Below are 17,182 nucleotides of genomic sequence, written 5' to 3' on the forward strand. Positions count from 1 at the left end.
AGTCTTACTGCTCATTATTTTTGGTTTTATGACCTGCAACTTTACTGTTCAGGTTGAGTCCCTCCTCTCTCGTCAAACTAGTTTCCAGTAGCAGCTAATTTAATTGAAAAAAAAACTCTGAGAAAACAACTGAATGCTGTCTTGTCAGCACCACAACACAACAAACTGATAAAGTTGGTGAACACAGTGGAGCATTTAGCTGCTAAAAAGCCAGACATATCCCTCAGGAGTTGGTGGAGACCAAAACGGAGCTTAAAGTGATAGTTTGGGTGTTTTGAAGTGGGGTTTTAAGTGTATTACTTACAGTAGATGATGGTCGGTGTGCCCCCAGTATCAAGAAACAGACAGCAGTACCGACACCAGAGCAAAGCAATATAGTGCTGTGGACGGGGACGGCAGCAAAACATATTTTAGCCACCTGTAAGAAAGGCTATATCGCGATACACGATATATATCGCGATATTCAAATATCCCCTAAGCACTTCATAAATGCTCAATTTAACCCTTTAATGCATACAATCACACCAATATGATGATTATTGTAGTCACTGTAGCACACTCTATGTCTGCATTAAAACATTCCTGTTTATATTCATTAGTGGTTTCTTTTGGAACAATTTTAATCTCGTGCTCTAGCAGCGGTGGACTGTAGGCTACTCAAGTACTGTACTTAAGTACGGAGCAGGGGACCGCCCCTCCCAACAGCGAAAGAGGGAACAGCGAGCCCTCCCTTAACGGCCATGTGGGGCCACGAGCCACAGCAGATAATATGTCAATGTTGTGTTTAAAACCTGTTCCGCGGCCCCCAAGTAGCCACACAAATAAATTGTTGCTGATTTAATTTAGAGATATTTGAACACAATAGAAGAATGTATGCTATTGCATTAAAGCAATAATGTGTAACTTTTGAATAAATAAATAAATAACATAATTTTATTACAAATAAAAAGTTAAATTCATAAGCAATACAACATGTTTTTGTTCATTTTAATATACTCAGGAAATTTGCTGCTACAGCCTTTAATATGGTCTGATATGACCAGTAACTCATGGTGGCTAATGTAGCTAATATTAGCAAACTTTAGATATCGTTGTGCAACTGACATTTCAGAGTCAATTTGCTTCTAACTTCTCATACCGAAGAGAAGAAATCGTAGTGAGTCAAACCACAGCGTCTGCCAACGTTAATCTGTGTAATAACTCTTTGATAAAGCAGTGACGTGTATGAACATTTTTACAGTTAACAGTGACGACCTGGGGCAGAAGTCTGTTTGTAATGGGTCAAACAAGTTAAATGTGTCTTCATTATCACAGCTCGTATGTGAAAATGTTATTTATTAAAAAAAATATTTTTTTCAAAACTCATAATTTTTGCAATATCTATCATATTTGAGCAGCTTAATAAAGCTGAACTTATTTTTGTGTTATCACTAAGCTTTTTTTATGTTGGCGTTGTTAAGTTTTATCATACAGCTGAAATTGACTTTTCTCCCACAGTCCCTTTTATTACTAACTGGAAGTTTATTTTGAATGGTGGCAGAATCGATAATGAATTTTGGTGTGATAACAAAAAACAATTATTTTTAACATTTGTTACGGTATGTATATTGCATATGTTTTTTCTCCTTCTGTTCCTCACTGTCTGGCTCTCCCCACTCTGAGAAGGTGATTACGGAACGCCAGAAAACTAGCAGGAAATGGTTAGTGGTCCTGAGGGGTTGGTCTGAGAACATTAAACCCACAGCGACAACGAGCCCCAGCTGTTGGCATTTTTTTTTTTTTTTACATTCATTTGTTTGTCAAATTTAGAGTCTCTACCATTGCCAGGAAGCCCCTCTGCCACTCAGGCACTCCACAACCGTGGTGACAAGGCTGCTTTTAGCCAAATCCAATTTAATCTCCACTGGCGGTAGTGGATAAAGCTGTCTCCATCTCCCCCAACTGAGGCCAAGGAAGGCTAGTCACTCCAGTGGGAGCTGCTCATTCAACACACATAATGCACACACAACACACACACACACACACACACACACACACACACATACGCATGTGTGGACTAAACTACACACTGCACTAAACCAACAGTCTAACATGCACAATTATATGTGCAGAGGCAGTCTCTTCTTCTCCCTGTCTCCTACCTTTTTCTCTCCCCGTTGTGTGTTTCTGCAGAAGGTGGAAATGATGTCACTGTTATGGAAATGAGATAATGAAATGAAAAAGAGAGGCACATCTGAGACTCCAGCTCCGAGCCTGCAGCTCCTCCGCTTCCTTTTTTTTTCCCCCTTTTTTTTTTTTAAGAAAAAAACCCCTTATAGTTATCAGGAAGCTGAGTGCGTGTGTGCCTGCAGATGGCAGGGTGGGTGTTAAGGGGAGTGCGGGGGAGTGACACTACAGCCCGAGATGCACATTCATGCAAATTTCCCTTCTTAACCCACAGGTTCATGACAACATTTGCTCGACATTTGCAACAACCGCCGTTTAATCACGAGTGCTTGTAGAGCAAATAAACAAGTGATTTCAGAATAACTCTGCATTAGTTTGACTGTGAAGATCCACTCAATATTTAGCATCGATTTCTTTTTTCCCCTCTGCACTGTTTTGCACTTCTAACATCAGTGTGAGTGGCAGATGTGCTTCTTATGCCAATGCCAACTCCCCAACCGGCACAAAAAAAGTGTCTAATTAACATCCAAATGTGCCACCAGCAGAATTGTTTATTTCAACTCATTGCTCCCAAACGACCTCTGCTCTGCTACTCCACATACATGACCACCCACTCATTTCACGTCCCGTACGTTTGCTGTGGTGAGATCTGGGGAGTAGAAAAAGATGCTGGAAGGTTTATTATTGAATAATTGGCCTTAAACATGTACTTTTAAATCTAAATAGAAGTTTTAGCGGACTGTTGGGGGTTGATTTACTGTGGATACTTTAAGTACAGTGGGCTGATAATAGTACCCTATGGAGTTTTTGACCACTAGTGGGGCTATGGAGCAATGTTTTTGACGTGTGGGTTTTTGATTTTACTGTGTGTACACACATGAGGATGCACATGCATGCGCACAAGCACGCAGGCGGCACTATTCACATCGTGCCATGTGGCGTTAATGCTCCGAGAAACGTAGCAATGCACCAACAAAGGCAGTGAAGAAGAAGAAGACTGCCAGCAACCAAACATGAATGCAAACAATGAACAATTTAAAATAATACTTTTGTTTTATGAGGAAGGAAAAGTAGAACTTCTGTTGATTATGGAAATTCACGCGGCACAAATGCAGCAATTGTGCTGTACTTGGGGCGTCCCAGTAGCTCACCTGGTAAAGCGGGCCTTGCTGCAGTGGTCCGGGGTTTTGGGTCCGACCCGCAGCCCTTTGCTGCATGTCATCTCCTCTATTTCTCCCCCTTTGAGAACTAGCACTATCTCTGTCAAATAAAGGCAAAAGCCCAAAAAAAATCTTTAATTGTATTGTACTTAGGGGTGGGAATCACCAGAGGCCCCACTATACGATAATATCACGATACTTAAGTCACGATACGATCTTATTGCAATTTTAAACATTTGGCGTTATGCTATGTGAGTATTGGGATAGGATAAATTGCAATATATTGCGATTTATTACCTTTTTTCAACTGCACATTATGCAGTTTTATCTAATAAGATACAGTTTTCACTCTGTTCATCTCAGAGTTTTCATTCACATATCTTGGGCGGCTGTGGCTCAGAGGGTAGAGCAGGTCGTCCATAACAGGTTCGATTCCCGGCTCCTCCGGTCACATGTTGAAGTGTCCTTGAGCAAAACGCTTAACCCCAAATTGCTCCCCAAGGCTGAGCTAAATGAGTATTAGATTAGATCCTGATGGGCGAAGTTCGACCTCAAAGACCTCTGCCATCAGTGTGTGAATGGGTGAATGCTAACATGTAGTATAAAGCGATTTGAGTGAAGAACGCTATATAAATGCAAGTCCATTTATTTGAGGTCAGAGGTCAAGAGACTGCTTTGAAAAGGGCCATAACAGCTTTTCCTCACCAAAGGAAGTGTAACTTTAGAGTTTCACATGATACATGATCTTCACTGTAGCTTTAAGACAGCCTTCTACAACTTCTGAAAGACAGAACAGTGGTCAGGCCTGCAGGCCGTTGGTGTGTTCAGAGGTTAATAGTTTATATACTAAAAGATCCATACTTGACGTCCATGTATTGATACAATATTGCCAGGGAACATATTGTGAAGCAATGCTGTATCGATTTCCCCCACCCCTAGTACTTTCTTATTGATCCTCAAACAGATTAAAAAATGAAGACATTTCCATTACACCATGACATTTCTGTTGTATAAGAGAGCCCCATAATGAGCTTGTATGGGATGTAGTTAAGACGTTAAGGGATATAACCAGCTGTGTCTGGCCTGCTATGATGTATTCAAAGCTTTGTCTATCACCCATATCCCCTCTACCAGGACACCTTTTATCTCAAACCTGTCAGCGTATCGACATCTAGCTTTGCCTAACCCCCCAAGTCCCAGTGCATTAATGTCTCATTACCCATTGTTAGATGTCTTCTCTGAATATACTATGAGTAGCTACTGTCAGTATCAAGTGGCTTTCATGAAAACTAAACAAACAGGAAATTATGTAGTAATGACAGTGATTTTAGTTCATGCTTTTGGGCCTTGAGGTCTCAGCTATACAAGGATATGCGCGACTCGGAGAACATTATGGCGCTCATTATGTATGCTTAAAGAGAGGGTTATTTGCTTTCGTCGCTGTGAGCTCAGTGTTGTCTGCATAAAGAAGTGTGTGTTTCTATGTGTGTGTGTGTAGAGCCGTTGCAGTAGCAGTTGAAGATCATTAATTACGGGTGTTTCCCTACTTTCCTCCAGGACTGATAGTATGCAGTGGAGATACTGGCTCATTGGAGTAAATGGCATTAGTACTTTGTTCGGCGAGTGCCCTGGGGCCTTGTTTCCGAGCCTTTTTTGTTTCAAGTGGCAGCCTTGCGTGAAGCTCCCTTACACTGAGCCTATTTCTCAAGCCCTTATCCCCCCCTATGGAGTTCACCACCAGTGTATTCATCTCCAAATGGAGAGAGAGGAAAGACAATGAGGGGGTAAGAGCAAGACGGGGTGCGACAAGGCTTTATGAGTAGCCAGTTAGCATCCGTATCGGCGCTCATCAGCCTGCGTGGCGTTTAGACGGGCAGGACAAGCACGACGTTAACAAGCTGAATGAGACAAACAGCACGGTTGATAACAGGGAGGGACAAGACGGTTAGCGCATGGCTAAGGATACACTCCGGCTGAGACTCCCAAAGCAGCGGCAGGGAGGAGTGTCGCCACGCTCATTAGCATCGCAGCCTGGATAGAAGGTAGGACCGAGTCTGCTGCCGGGCCTGAGTCTGCCGAGAGAGGCCCACACAGGAAGCCGCTCCTCCGACATGAAAGGCACACCACCGCAGTCAGGAACTCCTTGCGATTTCTGCTTGATTTTTTATTTATTTTTTTCTATTTCTTCACCAATTTGTAGTCCTCCTCCTAATCATATCCCGTATCCGCTCTCTCTAAATCATCTCATCCCAAACCTCTTCACTAATCATGTAAGCTGGAGAGGAATAAATGCTTAACAGATGCTAGTATTGTCAGGGGTCGGTTACATGCAACTGCACTTTCACAGCTCAGTGGAACTGAGCGTTTAGAGGCGGTTTTACCTAAGATGACTCGGTCTTAACGGTCTGTTTAAAACCCCCAATCGCTCGTGTCCCAGTGTATGTTGAGTTGTGGGCGGATTGAAATGTCCTTACTTTCTCACAGAAGGGTCAGCTAATGGAGGGAACACCATAGCAGAAACAACAGCTGCGGGTTCAGAGTTTTTCTGCCCTGATCTTGTGCTGCAGTATGCCTGTGATGCTGAATAGTGAGTTTAATTTGCCCAATTTGGGCATTTTTATATCCCTAATTGTATTACATTAGGAAATAATGTGCTAAAATGTAGGGCTGACCCAAACCCTTCCGGCCGTTGCCATGGTATTCAACCTCCGTATCACTGTTCGAAAGATTCGTCTTCTAAATATTTGTAATAGGTAAGTATGTAATAATAGTATATAAATCCCAAAATATGCCATGAAATAAGGAATAATCCTATAACATTATTCATTATTCATATTCAACATTAATTATTATTAGTTATTCTCTGACGGATATCGTTGTTTGTTGTGTATAGAGGTGCATGTGAGTACAGTAGTGCGTCAGCAGCGTCTGCGCCGCGCCGCAAAGCTTCGAATAGCATCAAATATTGAAACCCAAATAATTGTATTCCAGACACTAAATGGTGAATTCTGTTCCAAAATAAGAGATCCACCAATTTAAATACGGACAACCACTCTCTCCATATGGTTTAATTACAGTTGAGAGTATATTTAGGTTAATATTGAAGTCATCTTAAGACATATACATTGAATAAATAATAAATAGAATTATGTTTTTGAGCCATGACTGATTAATTTTTCTTCTTTTTCAAAGTGTATTTGTTTACATGTGTAAGGTTTCTGTAATGAAACCCTTCTGGCATGTAATTACACTGAGTTGTAAATTCATTCTGATAGTTTCCCATGGCGAGGAAGTGAGGAGGATAAGGAGAGAGAATGAGAGAAATTACTTGTTTTGCAGCCTACCATCAATCGTTCACAGTTGGTCATCTACTTGACACTGCGTTTTGAATTATTGCTGCTTACACTGGGTAATTTGGTTAAGATGCAAAGTGAGTGTCACTTTGAATCAAAGTGGACTGATGCTGATTAGTTACTTAACTACTGAATCATTTTCCTCCAAACTGTAATTTAGATAGTGGGACTGGAGCCAAGGTGCATCAGAAAAGGTCTGCAAGTATTGTAGAGGCTCACAAGGTCAAATATCGACTCGAAAATACAGAAATAAATGAAAAAATGAAACAATGTGTGGGCTTTTGACTCCTCTTATGGTAATATTACTGCTGAAGTAGCACCAGGCAACTTAAATCTATCTCAGTATTAGCTTAGATGTGTTGTCACTGTATTAAAAGACCTGTCAATTCATCTCAGTGTGATTGGTTTACTTTGTCTTACTTTGTGCTTTTGATTTTTCAATAAGAAAAATGTTGCATTGTGCCTTTAAGAGCCTATCAAAATGCTGGGGCATGCTCAGGCTGCATAGTAATGAAGTGTTCTTGCATTACTTTGTAGTGCAAACTAATAGCATGATTTTCTAGTTCTTGTTATGCGACCAATTTACATCCATGCATAGACAAATACAGTAAAAACATGTTGCTTGTTTTTCCATTTTTCATCATTGTTAGTGCAAATTTTAAAAAAGAAACATTCATTCATCTTGTGCACTAACTAATGCTGCTTACTGGGAAAAAAAACAAAACATAGTTGACATACTGTATATATGTAAATGTAAATAATGTGAATCCAATTTTATTGTCACACATTGTACACAGCACAGCACACAGTGAAAACTAGCTAAAGCGTTTAACCCATCCTAGTATATTAGGAGCAGTGGGCAGCTACTATACAGCACCCGGGGAGCAGTTTTACGGGGTTGTGCCGTGCTCAAGGGCATTTCTGCAGAACCCAGGAGGCGAACTTGCACCTCTCCAGCTACCAGTCCACACTCCGTACTTGGTCCGTGTCGGGACTTGAACTGATGACCCTCCGGTTCCCGAGCCAAGTCCCCATGGCCCGCCGCCCTCATATTACCTAATATTCCCGCCCTGATACTGATTTGCTCAAGATTAAAAAAGAGAAACCGTTCTCGCACCATTTTTTAAACCGTGTTCGACAACACACTTGGCAGCACGAGGCCTATCAGTAGCATACGTCTGTGAAAGTGCTACTCTCACAAGTTACTTCAAATAAAAAAAACTACACAGGCAGTGAATCATTTTCCCAAAGTAGCTTCCCTCCACTTTGTATTTGATATACTAGCAACGTTTGAAAAGCTAAACCAAAGTGAATGCTATAAAAGTAAAATATGTTTCCTCATACAAATACCTTTGTTGTGCGTCTCCGTTGTGTGCGGTACAAACGTTGCCATGACGCTTTGGAGGATGCTCTTTTCTTTTTTGTCAGTGAGACGACCTCTTAATCAATACACAATCTGTTGTGCTAAACTACTCATTCCTTCAGAAAGGACCAGAATGCTAACAACACGCTTTGTGCTTTTTTCCCTCTCCGCAGCACCTCCGACCGTCCGCATTATCCACTCAGGGCACGCCTGTAACGTCGAGGAGGAGAGGCACACGGAGAGAGTCTACACCATCAGAGAGGGAGAGACGCTGGAGCTCACCTGTCTGGTGACGGGGCATCCTCGACCTCAGGTAAAGGAGCTCACTACCTTTTTCGTCCGCCCTTTAAACTGACAGCGCGGACGAAAATAGCCACACGAGGGAATCACGGGACAAGCTGCTAATTTAGTCTGTTTCTCCTTTTCCTCACTCTCCTTCAGCTGCTGTCTTTTAATTCTGTATCGGCGCCATTGAGCGGCACGCCACGTACCTCTGCACTAAACCAGCTTAAAAGTTTAATCCTTTAATTATTGATGGTTTAGGTTGCGTTGTGCACCTGTGTGTTGATAATGAAAGCTTCCTAATGAGAATGCAGAAACAAAAACAGCTGTAACATCTGCCAAAACAACAAGGAATCAATGAAAACAGGCCACAGTGAAAAGGGTCATGCGAATGCACATGGGTCCCTCGGCATCTGAGAGAGAGTTTTTCTCAAACTCTTTATTTACTGTTGTGATCTGAACTAATTAAAAACCCTTCCACCTTTTTTTTTTCTGAAGAAAAATAGGCTGCTAATTTGTTCTTGTTGTGCTTTCTACTTTTTGCTTTTCTCATCCAAATCTTACAAGAAAGTGTATAAAAAAAATTATGAAAAGTAAGACAGAAACAAGATTTCCTCTAAATACCAACTGACTTGATCCACGCAGGTATAAATGTCAGCTCTGCCACAAATGACCTGACCATCACATTTTGTTCCCCGTATTAATCCGGGCAGGATTTGCACACACTAACCTTTCGAACATTTACCGAATGTTGTTTCCAATTTGCCGGATACCAAAAATATACGCCGGAATTCGGCACTATCTTCGGTCAGAGCTGAGCTCTTTTACATTAATTATTATAATTCCACCTTTTGATCGATAGGCAGGGCCATTAGTTTGTACACTTCCCCTCTGGATGCCAAAGCAAAGGAGCGTATTGATTTTTATATTCCAATTGAAAAGGTGAGGCCTCTTAAATTAGCGCGAGGTTCAGACACATTGTTCATCTCCTCTAGTCGTCGGGGAGGGGGGACAACTTCGCACTCATCATCTCTGTCTTTTCTTCTTAATTAGAATTTTTCTGAAAAACAGAGCAGAGCGAGTTGGGGAGAGAGGAGTGTTGGAGATCAAAAGCCCTGCATGGCTGTGGCAGGAGAGGCAGGATCTCCTTTGAAACAGAGTCATTATAAGACTCGCTCAGATCCCCTGGCACAGCGGGTCTCGGCTGTGTCTCCCCAGACTATGGGATGTGTCAGCTTTGTGTCCCCCTCCGGTAGTGGCATGGGACCGGGGGGGCAGCGCACACTCACTCTGAGTGGTTTCGGAAGCCGACGAGGTTATCTGGGGTGGCAGCAGACCTACGGCTGGTTTTGTGATGTTGGTGGAAAAACACAAGGGTACGCGACCTCATCGGAAACACACTGGCTAAGTTGAAACGGCAATAACAGCTCATCTTTTCATTACAGTTAAATATTAATTCTCAGAGCATGTTCCGAGCCTTTTCTTCACCCCCTAAAGTTCCCCTTTTTTAATTGAGTTGAGTTTCTTCATCTTTCAAGAGCATATGTGGGGGAAAAAGTAATCAGTGCTCTTTGTAAAAGGTTGTACTGTAGTGCACTTTCAGTCTGTCCTGTCTTGATTAATGACATGGGCACATTTTGGTTTTTACCTTTGGTAGGGACTTTTGGTTTTGTCAGACAGTATGAATGTCCATACTCTATTTCTATTAGTATATCATATGCATGCATTGACATACACATACTATATGGACACTCAAATAGGCCTTGGTGCTGCAAAATGTGTGCTATATGTGTTTGCTAACTTCCTCAAAACCAGATCATACAAAACTTGTATCATACAGTTCAGATTTTTTTTGTTTCTGATTTTAAAAAAGATATCTTATTTTTTATTTTAGTTACTGTAAATCTGATACATGCGATAGATTTTCAAAATAAATGTGAAAATGAATAGAAAATAATCAATAGGTAAGGTGCTACTTTTCAACCAACTGTCTGATATTCTATTTTAAAACTTCCCTCGAGGCTCTGTGTCCTCTCTTTCAGTCTGTTGACTGCACAGCTCACATCAGTTGGGCATGATGTGGCAATGTTTGCATATAAATGGTGTCCATGTTAGAACAACCCATGCAATAATAACTCCTGATCCACTTGTAAAAAAAAGGGGGGGTGGTGTTAGTTTGTAAACTACACTGAGCATATTTGGCACAAATTAATATAATTCTTTCTTATCTTATCTTAAACATTAATGCTCCACAATTTACAGATAACAAGGGAGATAATTGTTTGCTTGTCTTTGATCACAGATCATTCTTATAAGCTAAGATGTTACTGACACTTTGGTTCCTCTGAAAAAGACCTGATGTCACCCAGATTTTGCTCTTTCACTTTTTATTGGCTGCTTTTTGCAGAAAACATACGTCTGAAAACTCTGCACGGACCTGACCAGAGTAGGGGCGAGTGGTTTGCAGGTTAGACCGGGCAGAAGAACACTTCAGCATCATCACTAGCATCATTACAAGGGACGGCAAGGTGACGTCTGTTATCTCATTCAGCTTTCTGAGATACTTTCACGTCCAGGACTTGCTTTCTCACATCGTGTTTACGTTTTACAATCAGTCTACACGTGCACATAGACACACAATGCACGTGCACACACACTGAGCTTCCAACTGTAATACTTATGGTAAAGTTACCAAATTGAGTTAACAGTTTTTAAAGCTTATACAACTTAAAGGTGTGAGATTGGTAGCGTTTCTATTGCATCACCATGGCTGTCAACATGGTGGTGGCTGAGCTAGTGGCTCGCAGCTAACGATGCTAACAGAGCTAACAGTGGAAACAACGGCAAAAAAGCTGACGGAGCTTACGGCGTTAACTAAAGGGGAACTGGAGTATGGGTGCTACGCTTCCGCGACCGATGGCGTTATCAACTGTAACCGCCGTATGAGAGCAATAGCTGCAGCCGTGAGCTAGCCAGTGGTGGCACACTCACATGCACTAACATGCACTAAAAACACACGCGGCCGGCCCGGTGATGTCAATAAGGCACGGAGAAGCTTGGATCACAACATAGACAGAGGGAGAGTGACTTCACTCTCTGCTCAGGTAGATGTTACTCCTCTATATCTTTACATAGACAATAGTTGTTTGCTGCTATATTAATGGATATAGAGCACCTTTACTTGCTCTGTGTTTTTGCTTCATTTGCCCGACCTTCAGGCCACTAAAATGGGCTGAGCAAAAAGGTGGAGGGGGGAGGGGCTCTGTTTTGCCTTCCGTCAGCGCTTCGCTCTGACCACATCATTCAAAACACATTGATTCCTACGCTGCTATGATCTGGGTTGAGTGGTGCAGAAACTACCTGATGAACGCGTGATGAACAGTGAAAGATTCTGGGCTTTGCTGCAAACATTCAGGACTTAAGCCCCTTAAGCCCGCCCCTGAAGCCGCCTATGATCTACACACCGAAGATTAACGGGAAAGTAGTTTCTCCCGTCTGCAGAATCATTCTCAATTTTGTTTCCTTAAACAACTTCCACACCAGCAATAAGTTAAACCACACTCTCCATCTGCACCACAATATCACAGGGGGCCAAGTCACACTCCTCGATCACTGTAAATGGCTTCAATTAGTTCTGCATTAGCAAATCACAAAATTGCTTTTTTCATCATTACTGTCCAGATTTGCGTATCTTCGCCCGGCTTTGAGATACTACCAGCTCCCGTGATGATACATAGACTGAGGGGTGCTGTGCCAAGTACAACATCAGCACCACAAAGGACCAACCACGGAGTAAATGGGGCCACGCTTGGCAATTTCGCCACCGTTTAATTCTTTGCATGTCTATCAATGTGCACACTTCTTAAATTACATAGAGGCCCCTCAGGCCCTCCCACTGATGGAGTCTCTGGATTCTGTCCAACCAGGCAGCAGCTTCCGCACAGTGGGCCTCTCTGTCGGCCCCGTGCACATCTGCCCACTCACCTCGGAGGGAGGAAAAAAACACAGGCTTTCTAATAATAAAATCGTACGCGCATCCAAACTCACACGCAAACACACACACACACACACACACTCAACACTTGTCGCTTTCCCATTTAATTGTCAAATAAATATATGTTCCTGTCAGTCACCAGCACACCGTATAATGTGTGCTTTTTCCGCTCTGCCTCGTGGGTTTGGCATTTCAAGGTGTTACTAAGGGCTGTGCAGGAAGACTGGGACTGCTGGCGTCTGGCAGGTTCTGGGGGCAATGAAGTTAAATTGTCATAGAAGTGTAGTGCAGAGGTCACTGGGAGGATTTGTGGAACTTGGCTCTCTGAGGAGAAGAATAAGACGGAAAATCTTAGATGTGGCCAGTGCTTTTCCACTCACTCTCGCTTTTCATCTGTGTGTAAAACACTAGCAAGTCCATTTTCTTCTTGCTCTGTTGCTTCCTCTTCTGAAAAAGTAGTCCATCATAGGGCTGCTCAATTTTGGCAAAAGTCATGATTCCGATTATTTAACACAATTACTCAGTAGCTTTGGAAACATCATGCATTTAAAAAGAACATTTTGTAGCCAACATTTTTAAATTAAATGCATAAAAAATTCAGAGGCTAGATGTATGAAGAACTTTGTACTCTAGTACACAATGGTGATGACATGGCAAAAAAAGTCACGCCCACAAAGCATGATAAATGAGACGGGGTCCGTGTTTCAAGACGGGTCAGGTGCGTTGCCGACATCGCCGCACTCAGGACAGTCCGTTCCCACAGAACAGAGAGCACTATGCGGCGAGGTCCGGGCGATTGGTGCTGTAAAGCGCCACCTTCCAAGGTGGCCTTTCCAAGCCGACCTAGAGCCGGTCGCGGCACAACACCACGGAGGAAATACGGCCAGCGAGGGCCAGCCAGCCCCGGGGAGAGTTCCCACGAGGGGATCCTCCAACACCGAGCGGCCGTCCCTCCCTGACCTGCTGAGAGGGGTGAAAGCGCACCACTGTAAAGGAAATTTATGACACAAGACAAAACAACAGAGTGTTAGTCAACAACAGTTTTGATAATCAATTAACTGTTTGCGCCACTTATCAAACAACAAGACGAAGTATCTGTGGCCATGCTAGCGGCCTTGAGCTAAATGTTAAGTCAACATGCTCACAGTGGCAATGCTAACATGCTGATGTTTAGAAGGTGACTTGTGATGACCATTTTTCCCTTTCGGACATATTATAGGTATAATATAGGTGCAGTCAGCAAGAAGGTTCGATCCCCAGTCTGGGCATGGCAGTTTGCATGTTCTCCCCATTTCCTCCTGGGTTTGTGGTTTCCTTCCACCACCAAAACATGTATCCTCTTCTCCCCTGGCGGGGGTTGCATCAGCAAGGGCATCCGGTGTAAAACCTATGCCAAATCGGACCACATATCCATTTGTGGCAACCCTTAATGGGAGCAGCCGAAAGACAAACAACAACATAGATTAAAGGATTGATTAGGTGGAAAAGGAATAAATCGATTAACTGACAATGCAAATAATTAGTTGCATAGTCTATCAAATATATAGACACGCATACCTTTTGAAAAAATCTCATTTGATGCCGTTGCTTCTCCCTACTCTCCATGTCTATAGAAGACTAAAGGCCTAGACACACCAAGCTGACATCAAAGAACTAACGGTGATGCAGACCGACCGTTGCGTCGCATCACATCACTTTTATCTTGGCCGAGAAGTTGCATTTGAACACACCGCAAAAACTACAACCGGCCAGTTAGCACGTACATTCTGCACCTGCGTGGGAGGAAGTAACTCTCCCTACCAGCAGGTAGTGGTAGTCTGTATTCATCATTCAAAAAGGGAAACCGGAAGTCGCTGTTATGATACATGAAACAAAGCGGCGTTTGCCGACCATTTTCACACCACTCTCACTCACCACTTGAAAATATCCGTGTATTAGAGTGATCAGATGAGATGAAGATGAAAAATGAGAAGAGCCTTGTGTGTGTGTGTGCCCTCTTGACTTTACTCGTTGCTTTCCTCACTCCCGTTTCTCTTCTCGGGCACTGATTTGTTTAAGCTGAACAGCCAATCAGAGTGATTTCTCTCACCGACGGGCTCCACTGCTGATTCTACATGCTGAATTGGCCGAAAAGCCTCCGACACGGTCAAACTAGGCCGACACACGCTCACCAACGGCCCCAAACTGTCCAGCGGCCGACCGTCTGCTTTGTGTGTCAGGGCCTTAACATGTCCAGTCTCTCTCTCTATCTCTCTCTACCGCTGAAACGATTAATCAATTGGTCGAAGACCATTAAGTTAATCTACCACAATTTTGATAAGTGAGTCATTTATCAAGCAGAGTTGCTAAGCAACAGCTGGTTCCAGCTTCTCAAATGTGAAAATGTGTTGTTTTCCTCTGTTTATATCAATAGAAATTGAATATCAATGCAGTTTGAAGATGTCACCTGAGGTTTCTGGAAACTTGAGAGGAGCATTTTTCACTGTTTTCTTGACATTTTATAGATGAAAGGATTAAAAAAAATCCATCAGACAATTAATGAATAATCAATAGTGAAACTAAATATTAGATTCAGCCCTGCCTCCATTAAATACAAAGATGATATTAAACCCTTTCCCTTTGTCTTTTTATCAGTCACACCCTCTCTTTGTAGCAGAACTCCACATACATACATACAGCTTTATCTGTTCATACTTTCATGGTCACTGTCCTCCAGCTCCGTTCATTGTCTTTGATGCCGTGAACTGACATCAAAGAGTCCCTGATGATGAAGCCATCTGCCCCTGTCTCCCCTGCCCTGCCCTGGCCTCCATCCATTATGTCCACACTACTTTGTTTGAGTACCAGGCTCCCTCCAATAGCCAGCAACGCCACATTGCAAACACCTTTTTTTTTGTTTCAATTATTGGCTGGATAGATTCAACTCGCGGCGCCACGGGTCAGCGAGTACAAACAAGCTGACCTCGGGCCCTGGGACATTTCACTTTATACAGACCAATTGGAGTATGTGATCTGTTTTGGATGCTCCCATGACAGTTAGCCTACAGTGCTGGTGTCTTTAGCAGATGGTGCTTTTTTGAATGAATGATTTAACTTTCTATTTTTTGCACTGTTTTCCACACAGACTGCAGTATCAGAAGGGGCAGAGCTTCCCCTTGAACTACGCTCTGTCCAAAGCACCCGCTGTCATTTACTCTCCATTGTCTTAGAAGTGACTTTAAATGCAGCACTCAAACATACCACATGTAGTTCAACCACCAAGGCAAGATTTTTATGTTCATCTGTGTGAGTTTCCTATTCGATATTTTGATTTTAGTATCAAAGACTTCACTGCGGCGTGTTTTATCTTGTCTACCAGTTTTTTTTTTACAAGGGCCAGTACTTTCTAATATAGACCTGTAGAGTCTTTGCACTCCCAATTTGGTGATTTGGACCCCCCGTTGCTTCTTCTGATCGCTTGATTGTCATGCTCAGCCACACTTGGCTGCACCACTGAGCGGCACAGTCCGCCATCGGCGCCGGAAAAAGAAAAAGATGGCAAGCAATTAGAAACCAGTCTGTTGTTAGGGAGAGGGAAACGTCACAGCAGGCATTATGGGAGATTCACCGAAGACGCGTGCTCCAGCATATGATCCCTGCATAACAACAGACACTGGGTGCATTTTAATTAGCTCTTGCCGTGACATCGCAGCATGTGTGGTCTCAAACACTGCTGGGATTTTCGGTTGGATACCGATCTAGACGAGCTTTTACTTTGCTTGTAAGCAAATGTTGATCTCTCTGTTGGGATGTCTGATTTAAGAAGGAATGGGGTTACTATTGCTGCTTTTCCCTGTGGGACTAAATGGTGTCATGTTTTTGATGTGTTTTGTTTTAAATAGTAGTGGTGGAGTATATTTTCTAAAGTACTGTACCTAAGTACACATTTGAGGTACTTATACTTATGAGTATTTCAATTTCATGCTACTTTATACTTCTACTCCACTACATCTCAGAGGTATATATTATATTGTACTTTTTACTCCACTACAATTGAGGTGAGAAATAGGCATTACAGTAACAGGATATTGATTCATATTTGATCAGCGCTGCCTAGTTTGACCGTTTGATCGGAGTTCTCGAGTGATTGACAGCTGCTCAGAGACGGCAGGCTCCCGCTCGGCTCTGATTGGTTGTTTTCCTCCAGTCTGTGAAATCTTACAGATGCCATTAGGGGCACCAGAGGACACAGAGGCCCATGATTTTTTCAGATTACCTGTCTCATGCACTACTGTCAGGATATAGTGCCCGTAACTAATAATAATAACTTTTTTTATTCTACCCACTGCTGCTTTCAGTACATTTAGCTTATAATACTTACATACTTTTACTTTGTAGGGTTTTTAATGCCGGACTTTGACTTGTAGTGGAGTATTTTCACATTATGTTATTAGTACTTTTACTAAAGTAAAGGATCTGAATACTGCTTCAACCACTGAAAAATAGAATATGCAAAATGTGCACAACCTTTTTTTTCTAAACTATGTGAGGTGAACATGAAAACCCGACCCCATTTGCTTTTCATGGTAGTAATATATGCACAAAATTGCAAGGGACCAGACGGGGAATAATAAATTCCTGCCATAAAACAGCGTCTGGGTGGTACATCTTGGGCCGTTTGACTTATTCCCCAGTGTATACTTACGAGTTTCAGCTGAGGAATGAGAAAGGAGCAGCAAAAAAACAGCCAAAAAAAAAGCCAGCCATGCCGTCAGTGAGCTAGGAGCAGCAATTATCATATTGCTCAAATCCGCCAGCTCCTCTCAGATCAAGAGTATTTGCATTGCGCCGAGGAGAGTGAAGAGGGTCAAACTGTTCTCACCAG

At 42.6% G+C, this 17,182-nt stretch overlaps 1 protein-coding gene and 1 long non-coding RNA gene across 3 annotated transcripts in view; one reads left to right on the top strand and one right to left on the bottom strand.

The window, feature by feature from the left end:
- The window catches only part of LOC119476717 (MAM domain-containing glycosylphosphatidylinositol anchor protein 2-like), a 312,808-nt gene that overhangs the window by 166,759 nt on the left and 128,867 nt on the right, over positions 1–17,182 (top strand). For both annotated transcript variants that reach the window (XM_037750166.1, XM_037750167.1), the window contains exon 4: positions 8,216–8,355. In XM_037750166.1, coding sequence (XP_037606094.1) covers positions 8,216–8,355 — 140 coding nt within the window. The remainder of the gene's footprint in view (positions 1–8,215; positions 8,356–17,182) is intronic.
- LOC119476719 lies at positions 6,100–15,291 on the bottom strand. The gene is made up of 3 exons (XR_005204094.1): positions 15,281–15,291; positions 10,313–10,315; positions 6,100–6,254 (listed from the first exon to the last, which is right to left on the bottom strand). It is a non-coding gene; the product is annotated as an uncharacterized LOC119476719 (long non-coding RNA).

Source organism: Sebastes umbrosus, chromosome 18, assembly GCF_015220745.1.
Source record: "Sebastes umbrosus isolate fSebUmb1 chromosome 18, fSebUmb1.pri, whole genome shotgun sequence".
NCBI classification, from domain to species: domain Eukaryota; kingdom Metazoa; phylum Chordata; class Actinopteri; order Perciformes; family Sebastidae; genus Sebastes; species Sebastes umbrosus.